We start from the raw sequence: 27,146 nt of genomic DNA on the forward strand, positions 1-27,146 counted from the left end.
GCTACATTTCGATGTTAAAAAAATGATCTAAAATGGAAGGTTTAAAATCCAGTATGTAGACACTTATTGCAGTTAACAGAACATAAAAAAAAAAACCAAACTGTACTGAATTTACATTTCACTTATTACTTTTATTTCTATTTATATCAATCGTTTTTGCGATGTCTGATTTTTTTTATTTACTCAATTATTATCAAACTTGTTTATTTTTATAATATTACCATTTTTGGTTGCATTCCTGGGAGTCTGACGTTACGTTTGACATTTACGGATGAACAGGAAGTTCTAATTTAATGGTAAAAGATCTGGATTCGGGTGGCACCAAATGATGTTGACAGAAATCGGAATTTTCACCCCTTTCATAATGTTCGCTACATTTCGATGTTAAAAAAATGATCTAAAATGGAAGGTTTAAAATGGAAGGTGGACTGGTTTAAAATCCAGTATGTTAAAAAAATGATCTAAAATGGAAGATGGACTGGTTTAAAATCCACTTATTGCAGTTATTTTACTTTGCTTATTGCTTATTTGCTTATTGCAGTTATTACTTATTGCAAGTCACTTATTGCAGTTAACAGAACATAAAAAAAATAACCAAACTGTACTGAATTTACATTTCACTTGTTACTTTTATTTCTATTTATATCAATCGTTTTTGCGATGTCTGCGTTTTTTTATTTACTCAATTATTTTCAAACTTGTTTATTTTTATAATATTACCATTTTTGGTTGCATTCCTGGGAGTCTGACGTTACGTTTGACATTTACGGATGAACAGGAAGTTCTAATTTAATGGTAAAAGATCTGGATTCGGGTGGCACCAAATGATAAGGGCTCTTATTATGTTAAAAGGGATGAAACCGGTTAACAGTCCTGAAAGCGAAAGAGGAGCAACTCTTTCAACGGTGAGAGACAGGAAGAGCCTTGGGGAGACCAACTCGAAATTAAAATAGACGATAGGCTCGTCTGCAAAGAAATCACAATCGGAAAACTGAAAATATATTATTCAAAACTTTACAAAGCAGTTTCTTCGTTAGAATGTGTAATTTAAAACTTGTAACACTATCTAACGAGGTCGGTTTGATCATGAACATAAGAACAGTATACAAGAGGAGCAGCATAGGATGATAGTGAGTTTACCGTTAGCTCTACAGTCGTGTAAGTGTTGTCTCATTCAAAATTATTTTAATTTCGGCCTATTTTACTACCCTGTACAAAGTAAAGGAAGTATTGTGATCGCAAAAAATTTTGGTTTCCAGATTTCAACGGAGATATCCATTTTGACTAGATTCTACGGCTGTACATACTACGTATCTACGTATCTCGCATAACCCAAAAACGATTAGCCGTAGGATGTTGAAATTTTGGATTTAGGACTGTTGTAACATCTAGTTGTGCACCTCCCTTTTGATTGCAATCGTCTGGACCAAAAGTGTCCAAAAAGCCCAAAATCCAAAACATTCGGATTTTGGAATTCTCTTAATTGGAGTAATAAGCCCTCATTGAGAGCTTTTCAAGGTATGTCATAAGTGATGCTTATTTTCATTGGTTCCAGAGTTGTAGACAAATAAAATTTTAATTAATGAAATATTTGAATCTTAGAAGGGTAGGCACATCGGCTCGAATCAGACTTCATCTCCTTTTTTTTTAACTTTTTTTAATTTATTTAATTTTTTATATATTTAATATATTGATTTATTTATTAACCCGTGATCGTAAAAACAATTTTAAAATAAAAAATAATTCAATAATAACAATAAAAAACTAAATATTAAAAAAATTAGAAGTTATTAGCGAAATAAAATTTTATGTACTTTTAAAAATGTGTATATGTAATTTAATAGACATTATTACATATGTGTTATGTAATAGATATGGTGAAACATCTGATTAATTAATATTAATTGAAAATTATAATTTAGAATCGTATTATTTTTAGATTTTCTAGTTTAATTTTATTTAATTATTCTGGAATTTCTGTTACATTTTATCTACATTAAAGTTGACTGAAAAATAAACCCTCACAAGAACAACATATACACTGAGACAAACATGCCTCCAATCTTTAATAAATTGCAAAAAATTCTTAAATTTTCATTACTCCTCTGATATTGTCGGACAATATTCTCTCTAGGTCGGAGTTAATCACCATTTTATTTATTTGCTTTTTATTACCAGTCATTTAATCGCTCTTTGGTTTGATATAATTCTTGTAATCTTAATTTGTGTACGCATTCTCTAGTTTTCAAATTTTCTCTCTCGTTATATTCATCATCTTCTCTTAATATTTTTATTCTTTCCTTGATCTTAAAACGTTTTCTTCCTCTTTTTATTTATCATCTTCTCTTAATGGTTTTATTCTTTCTTTGGTTTAACATTTTCTTCCTCTTAATATTTGTCCTCTTCTCTTAATTTTTTATTCTTTCGTTGTTCTTAACATTTTCTTTCTCTTCATATTCATGTTCTTGTCGATTTTTTGAGATATATTTCTTCATGTTATCTTTCTTTTTCCTGTTTGATTAATAATCCAATAATAAAAACTTAATATTTTACACCGTAAAGTCGAAATTAACATTTGTAACCAGTATACAGGCGTTCACAAATCGGAATAGTTTAATTACTTATTATTAACTTTAATTTATACGACACACCAGAAATCTGAAACTTTTGTTAATCAGCAACTCACGAAGATACGAATAATACTGATCTAATAATACGAGTAATAAAGGGACTTTTACTCCATCCTAATATTTCATGTAAGATTGTTGAATTAATAATTGTTTAAATATTTGATGTTAATAAAAACTAATATTTCAGCAATTACGTAACTGTCCACTTTATTAAAGAATTGGTGGATCGTATCTCCCTTTCAAATGAAATAAGTTTAAATGAAGTGCAGCAAAAAATGTGAAAATGTAATTTAATAGGCGTACAAGAAAGTTATGTGGTATCCACATCAAATTTTTCTTTTAATTTAATCACGGTAACAATTAATAACAATTTTTTTTAACAATTACGAAACATTGTAGTTTAGGCTAGAAACATAAAGTCTTATTTATGTTTGTTAAAGACAATGAATTCTCAGTACTTATAACTTTAGTTCTGTTCGACATGTCCTCCCTCAGTAGCAAGAGATGCACGCCTCTACTTGTATTATGATTAGAAATAAACACCTTTTTGAACTCTCCTTAAAAAAATACCACACTTCCTTAGTTCTTCTTTTCAGATGCTGATAATCGTATGTAAAAGAATCACGTACGCAGGCCTAGAACTTGCCTTGATGAGTGGCAAGTCGCCCCGTCTTATTAAAAATACGTTGTTACATATGAGTATTCACGGTATTTTTAAAGGATATCGGTCCAATAATTCGCGTTCCCTATACCGCACAACAAACACTAGTTTTAAGGTGATGAAGAAGAGTCGAAGTCCGCGAATGATCTCTGTAGACTATGGTCGTGTATTTTGTAAAATTATATACCCCGTTAAATGAAATCGATAAAACTGAAGAATAAAAGAAAAAGGGATCCGATACTCTTCGCTCAGCGCTACCCAGAAACCATTCATAAAATGTTTAACGATCAATTTTAGCCAAGGCAAAAAAGAGGTGGAGCTTTAATTTTAATCTGTGTAGTAATCGTTGAAAAGATCTTTACGAGATACATGCTTCCTGCGATAACGCCGCGTTAATTTATTGGGATCATGTTCAACTCTGAAGAAAACATCAACGACGCCCCTTAAATTTGTAACAGAACCAGACGAACGAAATATTTTCACTAAACTTTGTATTGCAGACTTCGCCGTGGAACTAAAACAGGATACTTTTCCTGTATCTTCTTTTGAGTTATATTAAATATTTTAACGGTAACATAAAGGTCAACTAAAGTCATACTATATTCTGTTGAAAATGGAATTTTTTATTCGAAGATTAAAGGTAAAAATTATCCCACGAAAAATACAAACATAAAAACATCGGACAGACGTGACGAACAGAAGCTAACGCTGAAACACGAGTACCGGCTAGGTAATAATTAGTAAGGAATATTTTTTTATGCCTATGACTAATAGGCTGCAATATTTTACTAATAATAGCGATGTTGCATATTTCAATAATAGATTTTTTTTTTTGTTATTAACGTATTTTACAATAACGTATTTTTTTTTTGTTATTGAATTTTTTGTCATGTAAATTTTTTTTAAAAATCGGAGGTCAATAATTATTAATAAATCAATATATCTAAATAAAAAAAAAGTTAAAACAAAGTAGATGAAGTTCGATTCGAACCGATGTGCATTCCCCGTGTAAGATCCAAAACCGTTGAAAAGCTCTCAATGAGGGCTTGTTACTCCAATTAAGAGAAGTCCAAAATCCGACTGTTTCGGATGTTGGGTTTTTTTGGAAACTTTTGGTCCAGTCGATTGCAATCAAAATGAAAGGTGCACAACTAGATTTTACAACAGTCCTAAATCCAAAATTTCAACATCCTACGGCTAATCGTTTTTGGGTTATGCGAGATACGCACATACGTAGTATGTACAGCCGTATAATCTAGTCAAAATGGATATTTCCGTTGAAATTTGGAAACCAAAATTTTTTGCGATCACAATACTTCATTTACTTTGTACAGGGTAGTAAAAAAGGCCGAAATTAAAATAATTTTGAATGAGACAACACTTACACGACTGTAGAGCTAACGGTAAACTCACTATCATCCTATGCTGCTCCTCTTGTATACTGTTCTTATGTTCATGATCAAACCGACCTCGTTAGATAGTGTTACAAGTTTTAAATTACACATTCTAACGAAGAAACTGCTTTGTAAAGTTTTGAATAATATATTTTCAGTTTTCCGACTGTGATTTCTTTGCAGACGAGCCTGGAATACGGATGAATTTGAATCTGCCGTTACATAAAAAAATTATTTCTGATTACTACCTGCATTATGATGACCTTGCAGATCGGCTGTGTATGCTGCCACCGTTACATGGAAGTAAAAATATTCAAATCGTTTACAATATACTCAATTAAGTATCCACCAAATGAAACACTTTCTCGGGTCGGTTTTAAATGAACCACTCTCTTACTCGATGACGACAAAGGTAGCGTAAACGGCAACGATATTGTTTTACCGTTATCCAGTGCCACTAGTCGGAACACCCTTTACATGTAAGTTGTAATTCTATTAAAAACGTTAAGTTTATTTTCAATATACGGTGTATGTGTGTACTAATACATATATATTACATATTAATAACCTTATTGTATATCTAAAATCGTAATTCTGTTAATACCAATTAATTAAATTTGTAAACCATAACAATGTAGACCTTACTTAATAGCAGGCATATAGGTAAAGACACCCATATAAAACAATGTATGAATTGTTGCCGTCAGCTGAAAAAGGGAGCGAAATAGTTTTGCGGTGCTTGTAGTGGCTGGAGATGGTAAGCGGCTCGTTATAAGCACGTATCTATGTTAATATTAGTTGTGGGATGGGGTAGCGTGGTGTGGATGCAAATGATCGTTAAGAAAGGTCCTAAAGACGTTGTATGCACAATAGCAAGAGTTAAATCACTAATGCATTATGATAAACGTAATAGAAAATGAAAATTAATGAAATAAACAATGTAAAAAAAAATCCTGTCACTCACCTAGATCTTTCTGGAGTATCCGCTTCTTCCGTTCTTAATCGTTTAGCCTAAAACGAAACACAATATCAATCACTATTTATAAAAGAAAATAATATAAGTTAAATTACAGTAATTATCACACTAGATTTGTCAGTCATTTTATTACTTGCTGTTTTATAATCGTAGTTTCTTTCTCATATAAATATTAACTTTTTTTTCTGTAGGTCAAAGCATTGTTGAAAGTAGTACAATCATTTTCTTAGAATTCTGCACGTAGTTTTAATCTGCAGCGTCAGTTATATGCACATGGGAACCGCTGAATAATCATAAAATAATCATGCGTACTGTACTGCACGATGTATATGTAAATGTATATCGCTTTCAGAATAACTTACAATTAATGTAACGAACAGTTAATTAGGAATGTTGGAGATAACTACTTTTTATTCTAGACGCATAATGTAAAGATAGTCGTACTGTAATGTAAGATTGTATTTGCTATCATCAGCATAATCGTTGAATCAAATCTAAGAAGAGGGATTTCGGTTTCACTCGGAGTAAGTTACAATAAATTATACAGTCCTATTAGTTAGATTTACGCTTTTATAAATGAAATAGATACTTCTTCATTTTTCGGTAGAAATTCAGTTAAAAGACGATTCAATCGCATTTTTTTCAAGACCTTACCGATATCAAAGTAGCTTTAATATATATATTTAATGAACAACGACTTTAAAAACTTGAACAAGAATTAACGGTTTACTTTTTCATTTTAGTTCGTTTCTATCAGATTTTTTCAAAGAATGTCAAAATTTAACTTTTCATAAATAATTGATAGTATATTTATAATTTAAAATTAATTACAATTAGAAAATTGTTTATTTTAATATAACATACTTGAAATGTTTAACTTTTTCATTAAATTAAAAGAAACGCGATGCGGGCAATTTTTAGTCGACAGAGTTTCAATTGATAAATTTCATTAAACATGAATGCACGAATTGAAATTTTAAGAATCTACGAGTATGTAAAATTTTGTTTACGTAACGAACCCGCAGATCGTCTAGTCTCGAACAGTAGCCTGCAACCAACTCATAACATCTGTTAAAGGGATTTTCTATTATGAAGAAATAAATTTCTAATTACCGCTTTTTTAAGTACCTAGATCGGAGATCGACTAATTTTTAACAGAAATTTTCAAAATTTCTCCAATACATTCCTCCAATTAATTTTTAAAACTTACGAAAACAAAACAAAATCATCACGTCACGGGAGGATAAAATCGACTTCAAAATTGATTAAGTATACTCATAATGAAGTTCTGCAGAATATTCTACATCACACACACAGCGACAGTTCATGTTTTAAAAATTACTGTTTACATTTTAAGCAAATTAAGATGACTGTTCTGCCTTTCTGCCTGCCGATTTATAATTTTTCTCCTTAACGGCTCAAGAGAAAAACTAGGAACTAATCATAAATTTAGTCTAAACACAAGTAACGCTTAAAAAACATCTTACAATGAGAAAAAACTTTCTTGTCGATCATCATCAAAACCGTACACTTCCAATTACTCAGAGTTTAACCGGATAATCTAATCAGCGATTAAAAACTCATCGTGCACTCCTAACTTAAATAGGCGAATCCGGTTAAGAGCACTTATGTAATCAAATGCAATCCGTTTGTGCCTGTTATATTCTAGAAAGATGAATTAGTCTACATTACTTGAACTATGATGGATTCTGATTTCATGAAAAAGAAATGTATAACTTTACATTGTCACTTCTACACCGGTGGGTTGCGTGCTTGGTAACGATATTTTCTTGATTCGACATAACCGTAATTCAAAACGGTGCCAATGTAAAAATAAATTAATCTTTTGGTCGATTCTAACAATTTTGATGATCGAAGACATTTTGGGTAATGCGAGTATTCATTCTTACAGAAAAAAAAACCACCCGCACTTCCAGGAACTATTTGCAAATTTTTTCAAGTTACAAGGTAACGTATACATTGAAAAGTATCGATTCTTTAGCAATATCTTAACGGCTTGTTTTTCGAATAAATTTTAAAACAATATTTTCTCATTTTATTAGCAATATCTTACAAAATAAAACTGCGCTAATAAAAAAAATTCTTGGGGCGCTTATAATCGCTCGACTGCTAAAAACTAACACATTTAACAGTACAGAGTTCTTGGTCGACTAGTTCAACGATTTATTAATGCAAAATTTCATTATCGACACGCCATTAATAGGTACTACGTAGATTAATCCACAATAAATGACCCGATAATGTGAGCTCCGCTTCGCGTTAAAACGCCTAAATGATTTCTAGGCGAAATTACTTTCGTTATTAGTAAACAAGTTGTGTGCTTACTGCTTGGAATAGAAGTGTACCATTCCTCACATTAAAAAAACTTCTCTTTGAAATACCTATAAGCGTATTATATCGTCGGTTGAATCAGTTTTAGTAAACGTCCAGATATGCGTATTGCAACGACACCGTTTCACAAGATATGGATGACTACTAACGAAAGATCAATAAAAGATTGTGTTTGCATTCTTATCAAGGACTTAATTTTGAATCGGAACTGTAAAGCACTTTAAAGTGATTATAATCTAGACGAGAATCATATCATCTACAGTTTGGCGAAATAGGTTAATGTTTTGATCAAACGTTAGAAAATTATCTATGTAAGAAGTTCCAGAAAATATATTTAAAAAAAATTAATTCTTGTTAAACTTAAAAAGACTGCAGGCCAAATTTTAAAGACAAAATTAAATTAATTAACGTAATTTAATTTAGAAAAAAAAAATTAAAACAGATAAAAATTATTTAACTGACAACAATAATAATTAACTAAAAGCTTTGCAAATTAAAAATTAGTAATAAAATAAGTTATTATGAGGATGGGTCACAACACACAACTGTACGAACTATGAAACAGGTAGTACGAATGCAAGTTAACAAAGACTACAAAACTTATTAATGATATTTAAAACTAATATAATAGCACAAGTACTTTATTATTACAAAAAATAAATTAAAATAATTTTAACGTACCGATACCATAAGTTTAGAGTCTATGTGGAAATAAAAACACTAAAATACAGGCAAAAAATATGCACAGGCTTTAGTGCATCTTCTTAGCGCACCAATAGGACTGACTGAATGTCAGCACACGTGTATTCTTCAACAATCTTGCCCTTGTCCTTTCCCTTTTATTCACAGGCAAAAAGGGGGAGGGATGTGAGACGGCGACATGGTACACATTCTTTCAAGATAGTGCAGTGGCAATTTTTTGTTCCAGTTTTTATCGCCTAATGAATATCCAGGTCGGTCATTCAGTCTATTATTCGGTGCAGACGTTATTACAAATGTACAGCTAATGATAATTATGTAAAATACATTGCATTTTTTGTAATATTACGGGCCTTAAAATTATCTTCGTGGATTGCCTAAGTAGTTAAAAACGATCGAATATATTTGAAGGTGATCAATAATCTAAAGAAAACGGACGACAAAACACGTCCCAATTCGAAAAATTCAAACTTATTTAACCAAAAAATAGTCGTAGACATGTAATACTTCATGATGTATGGCATGTGTACGACTCTCTCTCTCTCTCTCTCTCTCTCTCTCTCTCTCTCTCTCTCTCTCTCTCTCTCTCTCTCTCTCTCACTTTCCTCTCTCACTCCCTGTGCGTGTGTGTTTGTGTGTATTAGTAAAGTATAATTAGGATTTTTTTCATTCGTCTTTTTTTAAGATTAAATTGAAAAGAAAAAAACATTTTTGAATTAAACTGTTTATCTTGAAAGTACCGGTTTTTGAGGGTTTAAAAATGCATACTACAATTTATGCGTCTGTACAGAATTATTGTTTTATTTCTGAAGTTAGCAACTAGTTTTATTTATTATTTTCATTTGAAAATCGAAATGAAAAAGAAAACAATTATATGGACATTTATTCCCCAGAAAACTTTGTGACGAAAATGAAAATTGCAGATATGGATAAATTTTTGAAAAATCATTTTTTCAAAGTAATTAGAGTAGATAGGTTTTCTTGCAAGTACTTGAATGATGGTATGGTGTGAGAAGTGAGAGGAGAGAGTAGTAGTAGTAGTAGTAGTAGTAGTAGTAGTAGTAGTAGTAGTAGTAGCGGCTCCAGTCTGTGTTTATAACTGATATCCTCAAAATATAAAATACATTTTTTTAAATAAACATTTTTATTATTACATAAAATTACAAAATTCCTTCGTACATTTTTATCATAGCTAAAGCGATTTCTTTGTATGCACAACGATGAGAAAGTTATTGCTTTCCTTTATACTTCTGCCATTGTTTTTTGCACTGAAATGGTTCTATATTTTTTCGATATTTTAATCAAGTACTATAACTAATTTAAAAAAATCAATTAAAACAAACTGCGAATAGTTCCCCGAGTGACTGCTGTACAGTGAATTTTTCTTAACAAGTGATTTTTCATTATTGTGTGGGATTCGGCAGGAAGGATTTCCAAATAGAAACAGTCATAATAATAAAAATTATTTATCTATTTTCTCATTACATAAATTATAAAAATGAAACATCTTTTTCAGTATTCTATCAGTTTACTACAAAGGGATTTGAAAACTGCTGTTAAATAAATAAATTATAAATTAAATTAAATTATAAATTATCGGTAAATGTACCAAATCTTCTACATCACACGCGAAATAATTTTTCACGTACGGTTTATTACATCGATCATTTAATCGTTATAACGTTTGAAGGGAAAATTGTGATTTAAACTTCATATTTATACGTGGCAGACACAACTTCCTGCTCCACAAAGTATTACGTGTCGGGTGATATCAACTTTCTTAAAAAGGCTTCAAAAAAATATTATTAATTTAATAATTTAAGAAACCATATACGTTAAAACAAATCGAACGATACATGTTTAACGTATATTTAAATTAGAAACTAAAAATTTAAAGTAGAAATATTTTAAAAATATTATTACTATCATTTATTAACCCGAGTCATATTTTTATATCGTTTCTCTATTAAATTTAGGACTAGCCCGCTACATATGTAATTCAACCTTGAATTTATCTTTTTAAAAGTAAAACGATAGTAGAAAGAAAACTTGTAAATTGCTTTTTGCTAAATAGTTGAAAATAATTCGGCAAAAGACAACGTAAATATTACCGTCGAACATTTATTTTTAATCCTCTGTGTTTTTAAACTACCAGCGAGTGTTTCTTCAGCAAACGTTAGATAATAGCTGTGACAGTTATAAAAATAAAACAGTAGACAGAACATTAATATAGCAGGAAGTATTAATAACTGCAATATATGTTAATAACCGTACTATCGTAACATTAATTAACACAAACTGCTGGAGCTCTCTCGTAAGCACTTCCCTCGGCTCTCAATTATCATTACCTAAGAACATAAGATAATTACGCCGGTCGCAAGCACACAAGCCGAAACACATGCGAGCGCGCGATTCTTCTATTATCTATAACGGATCTAAAACTTAAACGAGTTACGATTTATCAGATTTATTTTAGATTAGTTTACGGATTGGATTATATAAATGCACTTGCGGTATTTCTATTTTTAATAAGAATGAGCGATGAAAAACGGTTTGAAATGACTTAATTTTAATTAATATTCTATTAAACATAAGCGGCAGTTTTTCATAAATTTTCTTTAACATTTCCAATTCCCAAATTTTTAATAATTATTAGCGAATGTTAAACTTTTTAACATAAAAATTTAAATGTTAAATTTTTTTAATTTAATTTAAGAAGTAAAAAAACGATTAAAGTCATCTGTCCCAGATTTTATTAGTCGGTCATCAAAATACCAGACGCAAGTTATCCGAGGTGAACTCAATAATTAAACTGAGTTCAATAGCAAAACAAAGCGACTTCGTCACTCTATTCGTGTCAACTGATGAGTCTACATACAATTTACAACATCTACAACTGGATTTTAACACAATTATAAAGACTTTTTTATTATGGGATGCAACCACTAAACTTCGAAAGGGATCCGACACGAGACATAAAGTGCTTATGAAAAGGAGATAATCATCCTTAGAAATAAGTAATCCGCGACAGGCGTACTAAATAAAGCGAGGAGTGAAGTGAGTTCCTGCCGTCTTGAGACCGCAGAAAAAAGGATATCAACAGCGATAATTCTTGTCTCGCTGGAGTTACCGATTTTAAATCCTGTAAACTAGTTCACAAAGAGTGTACAATGTTACTCTCGACTATCGATTTTACTTTCAGATCGCGTTGCTGAATTGCAGAAAGAGAGAGAGTGGATTAAATCGAAAGGGCCAGAAACCCGAGCGAGATAAAAGGAGGAAATCGTGAATAAAAACGGAAGGTACAAAGAACATTAGCTACATTAATCAAGGAGCTACAACGGTTAGAAGAGTATCTGTTTACAAGAAAACTATTAAAAAAATCTAAATCCCGGAAAATAATTTAACGGGATTTAAAGGACCGGAGTGAGGTTCTTTGATTTACCGAGTCCGATATAGACAAACCTATAATTGTTACCGACTTCCGAAATAACTCGCATGTACCCGTAATCATGAATGAGAATATATGACCTCTAGCCTGTGGATAATTTATTTGGAGAATTTCAAATTCCTAAAAGGAGACGTTTACCCCTAAAGGGGGAAAGTTTAATCACAAGAAATAATAAAGGCTATAAAAAACTTATGACAGTGGCCAATCTTTCAGTAATAGTAGCAGCAAATAGGAATTCTAAAGATTCTTTTTAGTATATTACCGTTTAGTTCAAATGCATGAACATAGTACTGGTAAGGAGCTAGCTGTTCTAAGCAAAATAAAAAGAAACGGGAGGGTTGACATTCAGATTAACTCAAATAAGCCGAATGTAAATAAAGTTTTCATAATTAAGTTAAATCAATTTTGTACTTTTAGACCACTGCGAATTTTTTATTAGTCGTATTGTAAATAGGAGTAATAAAAATATAATATTCGTAATATTGTTGTAAATACCGTAGTATATTTAAGGATTGGAGTCCGTCTTGCTCCGATTAAAACAACTAGTTGTTCGTTTTAAGCGAAAAAAGTGTTCTAGCTTACTTCATTCGTAGGACGCACCGGGGGCACTGCACCCATTTCCAATCAGTTTCGAGTGAAGAACAAAAAGTATTCTAGGTGTCAATTTTTATCAATAAAATTTTCCGAGGGCTAAGCTTCCGGGTATATCGATTTTAATTCTACTGTAAGAGCCGTAGTCCCTTAACTCGCTACCCGGGCGAACAAATATTTCTAAGGTCTAAAACCCACGCAAAGATGCAGTCTGATTTGGCCAACGGTACTAAAAGTTTCTAGATGAATCCGAAATAACTTCTAAGGTATTCACGCTTACTAACTTTCTTCAATGTACAAAATACAATCTAGTTTCTACCGTAGGGAACATATTTCAAATATATCATATGTTTCCGTTGATTTTAGATGAAATAACATAAAATGGCGTCATTTTTTCGATCCGACGTTTTTTGAAGTAGATTACAATTACATCTTTTATACTCATTTGAACATAAATTTATTTTAGTCGACATATCCCCTTTGGGAACTTTAGATCTCAATATTTTAAACTTTTCTGTTCGTTTATTATTATTATACCGTTAATAAGAGTTCATCATATTTGTGCTTTGTTCATCATGCTCTTTCTATTTGAAATGTTTACTAGATTTGAATCCCTTAATCGATTAAACTGTTTGATATATTTGAACGGGAGACAGACACGGCGATATTAATTATGTAATTCAGTTCACGATTAATCGAAAAAATGATTTATAAGCGGCTGCACTCCCTTCGGGGATCATAGCCGATCGGACCAACGATTTCAAGAAGTTCAAGGTATGATGCGTCTTAAAATGTAGTCGAAGTGTAAAATTGGAAGTTTTGTCATTTTTTCAAGTCGTACGGAACCAAAAAGATACTTGTCTTTTTCCGCTGCAAGATCTCTTAGGGCCGTGTTAGAATGATAAAAGTGAATTTACTGTATCCACTTCAACCCATTTTTGAAGCTTTTCTGAGGTTAGGGCTCCTGAGCGGGTAAGAATATAATCTTTTCTTTTATTACATAATTGATCGAAAAAAATAATTAATATTTTTTGCGCAACAAGGGTACCTTATATTTCAGTAAGAAATTACCCAAGGTATTGAAGCCCACAGGATTCTGATCCTACTCCTTATCATTTTAATCCTTCTTTCATTCATTGTTTAACGTTGTCGCCCGCATTACATTTCTTACTTAGGTTTGTCCGTCTAACGGAAATTGGTTTTTGGGCGAGCTAAGTTCTTGGAGGAGCTCGATTTAGTTAACAGTTTCGAAATTACGAGACGTTGTGAGAAAACGGTTCAGCAATTTTTCACGTATTCTACAGGCCAAAGAATATCTATCGTACGAGACTTGGTGCAGCGGAACGGTCGTAACCGTAATTTCTACATTTTCTGCTTAATTTAGGGCGGTTTATGCTTCAAGTCCTTCTTCAAGTCCTCCGTGTTAGAATTCGTATCTATTACAGCTAATTGCATTTTCAAAACCTCGCATTGGTCAATATCAGAGGGTAGATCAAGAGTGTTCACCTTTATCTATCGATTCGATCAACTTAAATAAACTTCAACTTTGAAAAATGTTTTTAAATCAATAAAAAAACGTTGAAAAACTGTAACAATTTTTACATTGTTACGAAAAATAAAGTTAAAAAGCATCTTATTCCTAAATTAATAAAAAAGATAAAAGGAAAAAATAAACGTGAAAACCTTTTTTGCGTGTTTAAAAAAGTAGAAGCTTAATGAATAAATAAAACAAAACCTTAACGAACGTTGGGTTTTTGAACTACAAAAAAACGCCATACAACGCGTTTTCGCAAAAGGGCATAACAAAAAAAAAAATTGTTAGATATATGGGTTACCATTACCTGCAGGAGCTGCGATTAATAAATACCATACTTTCTGATGAATAAAAAATGTAGATCGTTACAAATAACGAGAAGTCATTTTTCTAGCAGTGAATAATTTAGCTATTACTGTAACCAAAATTTATTTCGTTGCAACGTTAAAGTATTTGTTTCGCCCTTTCTGATTCCGGGCATTAATTTAAAACAAGTACACTTACTTCATGCGTGCAAATTTAATAACGATGACGATAATGATTCTAGGGCTGAGTGAATCTGTATTGCGAAAAATTAAACAGATAGAAATGTGCACTGTTTTTAAGAGAAAAGATGCTAATAAAAAGATATCGATCGATAATAACTACTTAGACTAAACTGTACAAGTAAACATATATAAAAAGTTATCAAAAGTGTTTGCTGTACGCTAATACACGCTAAACTAGCTTCTTACTAATGTAAAAATCATGAATTATTGTACGCAACAGATAATGACTTTCTTTTAGCTTTAATAAACGAAGAACAGGAGGAATGAACTTACCAGCAACTAAGGAACTGCGTCCACCGAACTTTGTGGTGTTTTTTTTTTTTGTTTTACAACCCTTAAAGTACAGGCAGTCAAGCAAGAAATCTATGACGATTTATGTGTTACTGATAACGAAAGAGAGAAAATGACGCAATTGCGCGCTCGAGCGCGCGCACACACACACAGAACCAAGCTATCACCGCCAGATACTTCAGTCTTTAAAAAAATTCATTTTTTTTGCACACAATATTATATCTTTATATGAATTTTGTTTTTAAAACAGAGTAATAAATTTTCTCTCTAATGAGTAGAAATTTTTTTTAAAGTAAATCTTAATTTTAAATATATATATGCATCTTACAGCAATTTATTTCAATTAAACTTACCGCAAGTGAGAAAAATACATATATACTTATAATACTATAATCGTACATGACTCGGTACAATCCACGATAATCTTCTAAACTTTGAACGTGACAGGCTTGGATAGAGAAACTATATACTTTTTCGTACATATTAATTTTCTACATCGACCGGAAGCTCTTTCACGGGAATAAGGCGTGAAAATTTGTAGCGTATGAGAAACGCCATGTCTGACCGCGATTCAAACCCTGAAACCTTAAACGTATCTACTTCTCCACGGAAATCGGCGGAACGAGACACATCAAGGTAACCGCATATAGAGAGCGGTTAGATTAATCTGATGGAATAACTGTTGTCAACAGATATCGAATTTCGTAACTGAGAGAATCTATTATTTCGTTTCTGTCGATTATAAACCGTCTATTTTAATAACGGTTTAAGGCTATCATTAATAAAAGGTATTAGATAGTTTTACAAAATAAATATTTACAAATATATGCTCGTTCATAACTCAAAATAAATGGATAAATCCTTTAAAGTTTACTGAGGGTTCTTCAGAAATATTTATGATAATACTATTGTATTTCTACGATAAACTAGCTTCTTTGAGGCGGTAGCATCATGTTAAACGACCTGCCGCGATACAAGTGTCTTCTCACAAGGATGACATTTACCGGTAGGATTAAATCGAATCTCAGTTCTATCAAATTAGATTATTAAAATCGATAAGTTCTGGGATCTAAGACGTTTCAAAATTAAAAGATAAGTAAAACGATGAAAACGTTATGTCCCGAAGATAAGAGTACAGCAGGTGATCGTAAGCGAAAAATGTTAATGTTTAAAATAATTTAGTGAACAAAGTTTTTTTTTTTTAAATTCTGTTAAAAAACATTCAAACTATCATTGTCCCTATAACCCGTTTCGATTCTCAAACTTTGTTAAACGAATCTATCTTCAACATTAAAGTTATAGTTTAAAGGTTATCTCGCAAGTTACAAGCTTCCTATTATTATCCTGAAACGTTATTTTTAATAACATTTTAAAAAAATATTCGTAAACTTAGCGAAGAAAACGGACGGATGTTTATTTTAACGAGTAGGTAAACTTATTAAATAAATACCAAAACTGTTTACAAAAACGAAAAATACCACACATGCATCTTAGAAAATTGAACCTCGTAACTGTAGCTTCCTTGTTATTTTAGGACCGCTGACCCTACAATTAAGGATCTTATTTAAACTGTTTTTTCGAAAAGGAACTTTGTTTTTAACTCTTGTCGGTTATGGATAATAATTTCTTATTCGTTACGGTTTTGATTATTTAATCGATAGAATATTATAAAGAATCCGGACTCGTAGAAAATCTATTCATAGTATTTCGCACGCTGCTGGTAATTTTATTCTCGTAAATGTATTGCAAAATAAATTTAAATTTAATTAACAATCGTTTGGATCATCAATCTTTCTACGGAAATCAGTCCTCCATTAAAAAAAAATCTAATGTTTTAATCGGACTAATAATAGTTTCAATAATCAGGTATAACTCAAAATATGTCCTTTAGGTCGCAATCAAGCTGGTTGCAAAATCAAATAATCATCTCGCGTGAGCGGATTATTTTTTTATTTTATAATAATTCTTCTCCCTTCCTTAGTACTTAAAGAAATTTTTCGCCAATATTTTTATTCCATTTAATGACAATACACGATCAAAGATCAACGTTTAATAGTAGCTGTAATTGCTTTTTTCCCAATAGCGCACGTCGCAGCGATTTGGGTACTATTTAACGTCGTTGAATAGTTTATCGTATTTTGAGGAAGAATCATCATATTCATCGTCTATTACGCATCGAATATCAGAAGCGCCCAGCAGAAGAGCTTTTTTAGGATTCCTAACTACCCAGACTCTGTAATAATCATACGTATGGGAAGTACTCTTTCTCGGGTTCATGAAAAGATGTTTCTTGTTGTTTAGCGAGTTTTTATTTAACTAAGAACGTGTAATTGTTTGTAATACCCAAGCTGTTCCTAATGCCAAGTAAAATGCAAGGCTGATGGATTTCTTTTAATTTAATAAAGCACGAAAATTGACGGGGTAAAATTTTGCTGTTTGAAAAAAACACAAAAAATACAACGACCCTCGGACCGTAATGGAAATGAAAAATACGGTTACACAAAATAATGATACACCATCAAACAGGAATTCTTCATCGTATACACAGACATCTTAATTTTCGTTAAAAGTAAATTTTCCTGTATTGTAAAAATAAAGCGTTCTATTATTTTAAAACAATTTATAAATGGATTACTGCAAAAAGAAGAAATTTGTTAACAAAATATATTTTTCTATTTATTCTTGTTCTAAATGAACCCCTTCGTTTTGAAAAAATTGTTTGGTTTTTCTTTCCGGTTTAACTTTACGGATCCCAAATGTAGGGTACAGTTTGAAATTATCCGCATCTTTATTCACTGTTCTCGATCAAAGATCACCGATTGTATCGATTTGATAAAGAACAATTTTAATGTAACCCTCAAAAGAAAGAATCTGGAGAATTTCAATTTAGAGAAATTACTCCCAAAACAAACAATGTTTATCGACGGACCGCCAACAAAATTTCATACAATCGATCCTAAACCGAAGCAACAGTACGGGCTGATGAGCCTCTACGATTTTAATCAGCAATGTAGTCGATTAGTAGTTTATGTAACGTTCTCTTCCGGGTTAAATATACCTGGCTGAGATACATTTACTTTTGCTCCTATACTCCACTTACCTCTAGATTTACTTCGATTAACATTTTAATTCTTCAAAGAAGTTCTTAAGCTTCCTTTCAATCGGATTTCCTTTAACAAATAACAATATTACAAAAAGCCAGCTAGCTCTATAAACATTATTCTTTTCCACATGTTGATGATAGTTAATTACATCTCCAGGAATATGATCGGCTCTATTGATAATACAGTACAGATTCACTTGTCCGTATTAATACAGACTCCTAAACATAATTCTAGTACCGAAATTCAGGTCTTCGGCAAATTATATATATTTTACTACTGTTGAAACGTTTATTTTATCTACCAAGGTTTTTCTTTCTTCTACAGTCCCGAACTAAACATAAAATTGTAATAGCTAACTTTTTAAATGTAGGTTCGTATGCAGTTTTCTAATTAGGATTTGTATATATTTTGTTAACGATTACGGAAGTAAATATATATTTACGTATTCGCTTCGGTTACTATAGAGTGATGTCTGATTAAAGCTAACTTTTTTTTGTTTAGTTATTATATTTAATAAATAGCATAACATTCATTTGTAGATAGCGTTCAGTAGTGTTTAATTAGTCTACATCGAAGTATATTTATTACAATCATACGTATTCGTGTAATTCGAACATCCTTTATAGACCGAGAAAATCTTTAAGTTGTTAAACAGCAACTTGAGAACAAACTAGTAATTGTTGTGTACGCGTATTATTATCATTATTATTTTTATTAGTATTATAAAACTACTATTATTTAAACAATGTATTCTTTTTCTTTTAGTTTTATTCAATTCAAATAAAATAAAAATACACATACTTCAGTACAACAAAAGCTTTCCTAAAGATAGTCAGTTTAATTTCCTAAAAAAAGTGTCAAGTGTTTTAATCTAATTATACTTTTTACCAGCTACACGGCCGCTTTACCCGGCTCAGGCATCGACTCTCTCGATAAGAAGAGACGATGAGTTCCCGTGAAGTTTAATTATGAGATACGTCAAAATTTTAACTGAAGTTATCTCATTCGATAAATTTCGTAGATATCAAATAAGTCGTTCGTATGTGATGCGAATGAAAGAAGAGTTGAGACACTGACCGACAGATAAACGAGGTGACGACAAATATTCATCTTTACATCGACTCGATAGTGTTGCACCCGTACTCGACTCCTTTCTGATAGAATAATGTGATGTATTTTGAAGTGGCATAAGCAGAAATGCGTAATGGATTAAATTAATATAACCTGTCAATAAATTAAACCGTATGAAGGGAGCAGAATAAAGAACGCATTTAAGCTTAAAAATGATTTTAAATTCCTAACATAAAAAGTGTCTCGATAGGTCGGTGCAAAAATCAGTCTGATGCGCTCTCAAAGAATAACGGTAATTGAAAAAAGTCGAAATATCGATGAGCTGCATGAACCGTATTAGAATTTATAATAAAATTCTTTTTTTTTTCAACAGAAAAAATAAACATTTTTGATTTCTTCAGTAAATTAGATTCACTGTAATTTATACTATCATGTGATCGAGAAATTATTTTAGTATAATACTGATCCCTTTTTCGAGTCCGGATAATCTATTAATAATTTCGAATACAGAATTCGGTATTTTTCCAATTAAATTTAAGTAATATAAAATTTATGCTGTTGAAACAGCATAATTTATTTATTTCTGTATCTAGATATTTTATTGACATTAATTTAATTAAAATTTCGAGACTTTATTGACAGATTAAACACAACGTTAGAGCAAATTTTTGTCAAACAAAATCTGTATAAACCATCCAAATAAAAAAAATCAGAGCTTCCCAATGTCTTAGTTTAGATTGTTTTTTTATAATGTGCAATAAAATTATTATTACACATGTTTAAAATACATTATTATCATTATATAATTAATTTAATATAAAATATTAATATTATTTTATTACAATATGCCGACCTCCGTGACGGATTTGTAGCGTCTCTGCCTTTTATCCGGAAGGTCCTGGGTTCGAATCCCAGTCAAGCTTAGCATTTTTCACATGTTACAAAATTCGTCTCTCATCAGCGGCTGCAATCGAGCTTTAGCCTGTAGCTGCTAAAAAAGGAAATGAATAAACAAATAGTTTCTTATTTCTTCAATGATATATACAGATATCCAGTCCATTTCGTACACAATAACCTATCCAGAAAGATCAGTAAAATAAAAATAAATATAAGAGCCTGAAATAAATACAACGCAGAAAACGAATATCTTTGTTATTATCACATTTTCGCGTTCATTGAAATTCAAGAGTAGTTAGAATTCAACAAGACGGAACGGTCGGACCAAGTTAGAAAAAGTTACCTTACGTACCGCAGATGTCAAATCTCAAATATTAAAAGAATCGACCTTTTCTTAACACGCAACTCGAGTCAGTTCCGTGAAAAGTTTCGTAGAATATTTTAAATAAGATAAAATAGAATTGTCTTCCGTAAATCGCGTTAATAATAATAATGGTAGCTTCTCGGCCTTTCATCCGGAATTCCGGGTTCAAATCCCGGTTAGGCATGGCATTTTTCATACGCTACAAATTTCCATTTCCATATCCCACGCACAGGCTTCAAGCTTATGAGGCGATATAAAAATAAAAAAAATAATAATAATTGACAGTAATTTTAAGACTGTTAAATAATATTAAATATTTGAAAAAACATCTGTACAGAATTAAGAACCGGTCGTAAAATAAATACAAAAATTAAACTGACGATAATAGTTCACAACCAATAAAAGCTAATTTTAGAGACCTGAGTGTAATAAGCATTATAATTTACTGACAGTATTTTAGATAATTTTTCGAAGTCTTCAATTACCGTAGGTAATTAAGTTAGTTACAATAATATAATAATAATAATAAACAACGCAACACTAGGGTACTATACCGCAGTTGTCTCCACGACTGACGTTTTGTTTGCGCAGGGTTTCATCCTCCCAGCCACGCCCTGGTTCGCTATTGGTCGTATAACTCGTCGATATGAGAAGGTTTTGCACTCTTCATGGGCTGTGGGGGTCATGGGTTCGACAACAAGGAGTTCAAACAATCACATACAATCTATCGGGCGACTGAACAACTCAATATGTATCGTTAAGCCATTACAGAACAACCTGCGTACAGCAAGCAAAAAAAGAAAACAGATTACAATTGTCGCAAATTATGATTCGTTCATAATGAGTACATTTCAATTTACGATTTTTTCACGCTTTGAAAAAAAATTTCTTAATCGAAAACCGTTCGAATTTATACTTACTAGATAATAAATGTTGTACACAGCCTACGATCAAAACTCCAGTACGAAGAATAATTACAAAAAAGGAAAACCAAATTTTATTCCTTATAACAATAAGTTCTCACCGATTTTAATCTTTATTCATAATTTACGACGCCAAAATAAATTTTAAGATGATAAGGTGGGATATCAGAACAAAGCTAAAAATAATTAGTCGTAATTTATTTAAAGTCGTAATTTATAGAAACACTTAATCATAAGAAGTTCTAGTGACTTATATGACCAGCAATGAATAAAAGGTTACTTATTTACTCGTACATTCTAAATTTGAAACAATTTCCTCCTACCTGATTGTGGACTGCAGGAAAATTGTGTACCTGCATTGAGCATGATCAACAAAATCAATTCATATCGCATCATTTTATGTCAGCGACTATTCCGGAGCAGGATTGAAGCCGCGTAAACCGGTTCCCGCATAAACTTTAATTCTGGCTTGAAGTTCGCGTTATCGAATTTAATTAATAAATTGATGCAACAAGTTCATTTACATTACGAGCTGCTGGCATCAATCATTAAGTCGGCTTCAGAAAAGGGATCCGATCTTAAAATTTCGACCCGATTTCTTCCTCTTTTCGCCTAAGCTCGTATAACAAGGATAAACACCTAAAAAAAGAATGAAAAATCTTGGTGAAATTAATTTCAAATGTCAAAGAAATTAACTACTCGAAAAATATTTTAAAAGTCAAAATACTTCTATAATTAATTTGTTTTTAAACGATACTTTTTTACCACATTACAAATGAACTGGTGATTCAATACAAACGTTTTGTTCATTTATTTCCCTTTAGCAACTGCAGGCTCACGCCCAAGCAGCTACCGAAAAACGCTATTACCGTTATGAAGATTAATTAGTCATTAGTCGTTAATGAGAGATGAATTTTTTTGAGGTACAAAATTCTAAGCCAATCCGGAAACAATCCAGGTGATTACCACCGTCGCCTGATAAGTTTATATTTAAAAGAATAAACGGAAGCAATAAATGTAAAAATAAAGTAAATTGTAATAGAACTTTACTTTAAGAAACAAGTGATAAGTGTGATATGCAATTCCTATCGTATACCGTCCGGGGATGCGCTAAGAATTTTGTCTAGACGTTTCCCGATGACCTGGAGGCTTTCTCGTAAACTAGTGATCATAATCCGTGTACACGAATCATGAGGAAAAGTAACAGTCGGGTACAATGTAGTTGTTGCTAAAGCATAGAACAGAAGGAAGAAATTATGGGTTCATGGAAATCACTTTTGATGGTCGGTTTACGCATCGCTTTGGCACATCAACTTCTCAGAATTATCTAAAAAATGAATGACTGTGGAAAGGTCATTCATCGGTAAAAGAAGACGAATATTGATACTTTACATTATGAAAGTGTATGAGATTGCAAGATTTTAGATTTAGATTTAGATTGCGTACAATAATGCAGTCAGTCAGCAGGCAGAGGGTTTCTGAAGAAGACTGAGTTTCAATGTCCACAGGAAACAAAATCGACTTCAGGTGATGTTAGAAACAATATTCAGAATAAGTGTTATTTCATAAATAAAATCTAGAAATACCAAACATAATGTTCGGACTTACACAAATCTCTCTCACGTCCCTGATGGGGTTCCATTCCTAACCTTCTCGTCTCGAGGCGATTACTTTTGAAATTTATATCGACAAATTGTCTTAACAGCAGCAGAATTACTAGACGTAAGGAGAGCTTACCCTCAAAACAAGCTCAAACATAGAGATGGAGACGGGAGAAATAGCTGTCCTTCAAAACATCCTTTTAAAAAACCTTAGCTGACGTTAGTAGCGAAATATATATTGACCAAGAATCGAAAGCCACCAAGTCATAGGAGGGTCACACGCCAGTACGTATGCTGAGTCGTACGAGACAGTCCTATGTGCAGAGATCACACCCTGAACAGATCGTCTGTACGTTCTCCGCAGCTTGATCAGGTTTCGTTGTACTCTCAACGCGGATCCCCAGACCGGGGCCGCATATAGCAAGGCAGATGTTATCGCAGACATAATAGTTCCGCGCTTTGAGGCCCCTGATGCTACTTGAGATGTCATAAGCTGGTTTAGAGTTAATAGTGTTATTTCAGCTCTGCCACAGCTTAGCTGAATGTGCTCACTGAATCTGTACGACTGGTCTAGTGTGACTCCCAGGTATTTAACAGTACGCCTACGTTGCAAGGAGTGTTCACCTAATTTGAGCGTTATAGACCCCACTCACCTTTTACCAGTTAGTGTTATAAACTCAAAACTTCTGCCGCGCCAGTTCCAAGCCATGACTACCCATCTGCATCCATCATCTGCAGTGCCGAGTTGCTGCGTTCCTCGAGCTCAACCTTCGTTTTGCCATCAACAAGACACGCGATGTCGTCTGCATAGGCTATAGATTCCGCCCCCACTGGCAAACGTAGATGAAGCATTCCATCGAAGGCTATGACCCAAAGCAGGGGTCTCAAAACGGACATCTGTGGGACTCCTCCAAATACCTGAAAGCGGAAGCCGCCACCCTGCGTATCTGCAGTATTCCTTCGTTCAAAGAGGTACTGCCGAACCTGCCTTCGAAGGTTCGCACTAATACCCTTTTCCCTAAGGGCGATCATGATCACATCCCAGGGCAGTGATCCAAAAGCATTCTGTACATCAATTAATATGAGCAGCGGATCCGCCTTGTCTTCCAGGTACCCTGTCTAGTCACAGCTGCCCAATTGACCACCTACGAAACAGCCTGTTTCGTGGACCGGTTCCTCCAGAAGCCGAACTGGTTCGGGTGGATGCCAGCACCGGCGTTGAGTTCGCCCACTACGCGTTCGGCTAACAACCTCTGTACGGCCTTCTCCATATTATTTAAGAAGCAAAGCAGACGACACTCAGCAGTTAATCCTATCTCTCTGTTATTAGGAAGAAACCCCACCTGAGACTCCTTCCAACAGCTAGGGAAGATCTCAGTCTCCAATCCTTGATTAATGACATCCACCACCTCCCATGGCATATGGCGGATCAAGCCCTTCAATACGGTGGCCGGGATCCCATCAGGTACGGGGCTTCTATTGTTCCCCACTCTGAGGACTGCAGAGTCCCTTCATTCCGACGCAACGTCTCCTTTCCCAGTCTGCGACGTCAGTGAATCTATGTTCAACACATGGGAATAATCGTGATATTTCTCCACTGGCTTGTTCATCCGTAAGGACGGGCTGGCATCTCCCAAACCATTTCATCACGATCTGGTACTCCTGCCCCCACAGATCGTTGTCCTGGCTCAATTAGAGCCATTTCTGGCGTTTGGACCTTTTTATTTCGTAACAGAGCTTTTGCCTGCAGTCCACAAAACATTAGACAGCTGTTTCATAACCTTTTCTGCCATTCCGCCTGAGCCTCTGCATGGTTCTCCTATGACGTTGGAGGTCCCGACGCAACTATACAATTGCGGTAGTCCACCAGTAAACCAATCTGAGTCGTTGAATTTTAGATGAAATTTGGGCCATTTCCTGTTTTATAACGTCCAGGAGGACTTCTGGGGAGAGCAGTATACCATCCCTGATTCCCCGTACGACGTTCGATATAACAATATCTGTCTGCAGGTTAGTCAGTCGTGGGGGCGGAACCCGTACCGTAGCTCTAGAAGAGGAATCACTGATTTCAAGGAGCGTAGCGTAATGGTCGCTAGCCGTTTCGTCCGCCAACACCCTCCAGGTGCACGTTTCAAGGTCTCAAGTACCATTCAAAATGGTGAGGTCAAGCACAGTCGCGTGACCTCTAGCCTCGAAAGTTGGGGTATCATCGTTGATACAGTAAAAACCAGTAGAATGTATCAATTCGGTCAGAAGCTCCTTTTCCGATTAGTATTCGAACTGCCTGCTGCCACAGCTTTACAGTTGAGATCACCCATCACGATGACTTTCTTGGCAGACCTGGTAATGACCTCCTGTAAGTGGTTTATAGAACCCTCGTATTCGATAAGATCGCAATTTGGAGCAATGTATGCCCCTATAACCACTGACTCGGCCAGCTTAATCGCAGCGACGCCAGTACCCCTAACTAGCTGATGCATATCCAGTCTTCCGCTAACATTTTTAATGACGACATCGCCTCTTACGTCCGAGTATCACTCCTAGCTAAGTCGTACCTGTTAGGCTCTGTGGTGATCAGAACATCGGTACCATGTCTCCTTGCCAACTGCCTCCCCCCCAAGGTCGTGAGAGAGGGAGCTTCTGTTTGCGTTGAGGGCATAAATTTAACCACATGTATTAAAAAAAAAGAAAAAAAAAGGCCAACGAAACGGCCAGACGGCGTGCGTTTGGCCATTGTACGTCGTATGGAGTACGTTGTGTATTTCTGGCCAACGTTTGTAAACTACAAAACTTCATTTTCAAATGAATTACAGCAATGAGAAACTTTTCATTATTAGAGGTCACCGCTTCCTGTTTCCAGACGAGACGTGGTACACTATATATTTATGAAAATTATAATATTTATCAAGTCATATGTATTTCTATCATATCTTTATAATAAAACACAGATTAAAAAATTTACCTCGTTATATCCGCCCACTAGTCGCATTTATTTGTTCGTTTAAGTCAGTCTTAAAGAGGGGCGGCGTGATGTTGTGCAGTGCTATCTAGAACACACATAAATATTAGATAAGAGGGTACGCCGCTTGATAACAAGTGTTGCTCTGGTTCCTGTTAATTGACGTAATCTCTATCAAATCTCTAGTTTCCGCCCTGTTTTCTCCATGATATTATATCAGCAACTATTGCTCAGAAAAGAGAAATCATGATATATAAACTAGCGTTACGATCCGTCCATTTTTTCAAATACTATCCAGCTTTTACTGTTCGCGTCCTATATTATATTTTGCCCCGTTTTTGAATCGAAGAATAAATAAGTAAAGAAATTTTTATGAATGGGAACGTCCTATTTCGTTTAGCCAAAGATCATCTTTTACCTCTGAACTTAACTAATCAATATCAGCTGAGATGCTCGTAACTGAAAAGTAATATAATTTTACTGTTGAAAAAATGAACTAAAAAAAAATCAGGGTGATTATAGAAACCGTTTCAAGAATTCAGGGGATGGTCTCCCACATCGAAATAAAGAAAAATCTTTATATTAACATATGTTCAGTAACGCTTATTTTACCGCCTATCCGCCATTTTTTAGTTTTAACATAAACATTTATTTTTCAGGAACGATTAACAGAATCGAGTTCTTTTCTTTCTTTTGTTTTATTTTCTTGGCGCACAACGAAGTGTCGTTATCAGCACCCGGACACAATATAATAGAGTAAACAACTAAATATTAAAAATTAACTTAAAATTAAACAACAATAATAATAATAATAACACAGCTTAGATGTAAAACGCCTATATCGCATGCTAAAATACAAAAAAGACCACAGTGTAATACGATATTAAAAATCTAACTAAAAACAACAAAATAACCATACGACATACGCCAAATGGCATAAATAAACGAAAAATATCGTATGAATAATCAATTATTTGAATACAAATGCACGGCTTTCAGAAATCCTACGACATTCGATAAAATCGTCTCATTGTTTAATAAGATATTTCGGATGTTAACCCCTAGTTTAAACTTCCGACACAAAGCAGCATAACAGACAC

The 27,146-nt window shown here is 33.3% G+C and overlaps 1 protein-coding gene across 5 annotated transcripts in view; it reads right to left on the bottom strand.

The window, feature by feature from the left end:
• LOC142331717 (protein phosphatase EYA1-like) overlaps nucleotides 1-27,146 on the bottom strand; it is a 321,428-nt gene that overhangs the window by 137,122 nt on the left and 157,160 nt on the right. For all 5 annotated transcript variants that reach the window (XM_075377768.1, XM_075377758.1, XM_075377778.1 and 2 more), the window contains exon 3: nucleotides 5,650-5,696. In XM_075377768.1, the coding sequence (XP_075233883.1) occupies nucleotides 5,650-5,696 (47 nt within the window). The remainder of the gene's footprint in view (nucleotides 1-5,649; nucleotides 5,697-27,146) is intronic.

This window comes from Lycorma delicatula, chromosome 1 (genome assembly GCF_047948215.1).
Source record: "Lycorma delicatula isolate Av1 chromosome 1, ASM4794821v1, whole genome shotgun sequence".
Taxonomy (NCBI): domain Eukaryota; kingdom Metazoa; phylum Arthropoda; class Insecta; order Hemiptera; family Fulgoridae; genus Lycorma; species Lycorma delicatula.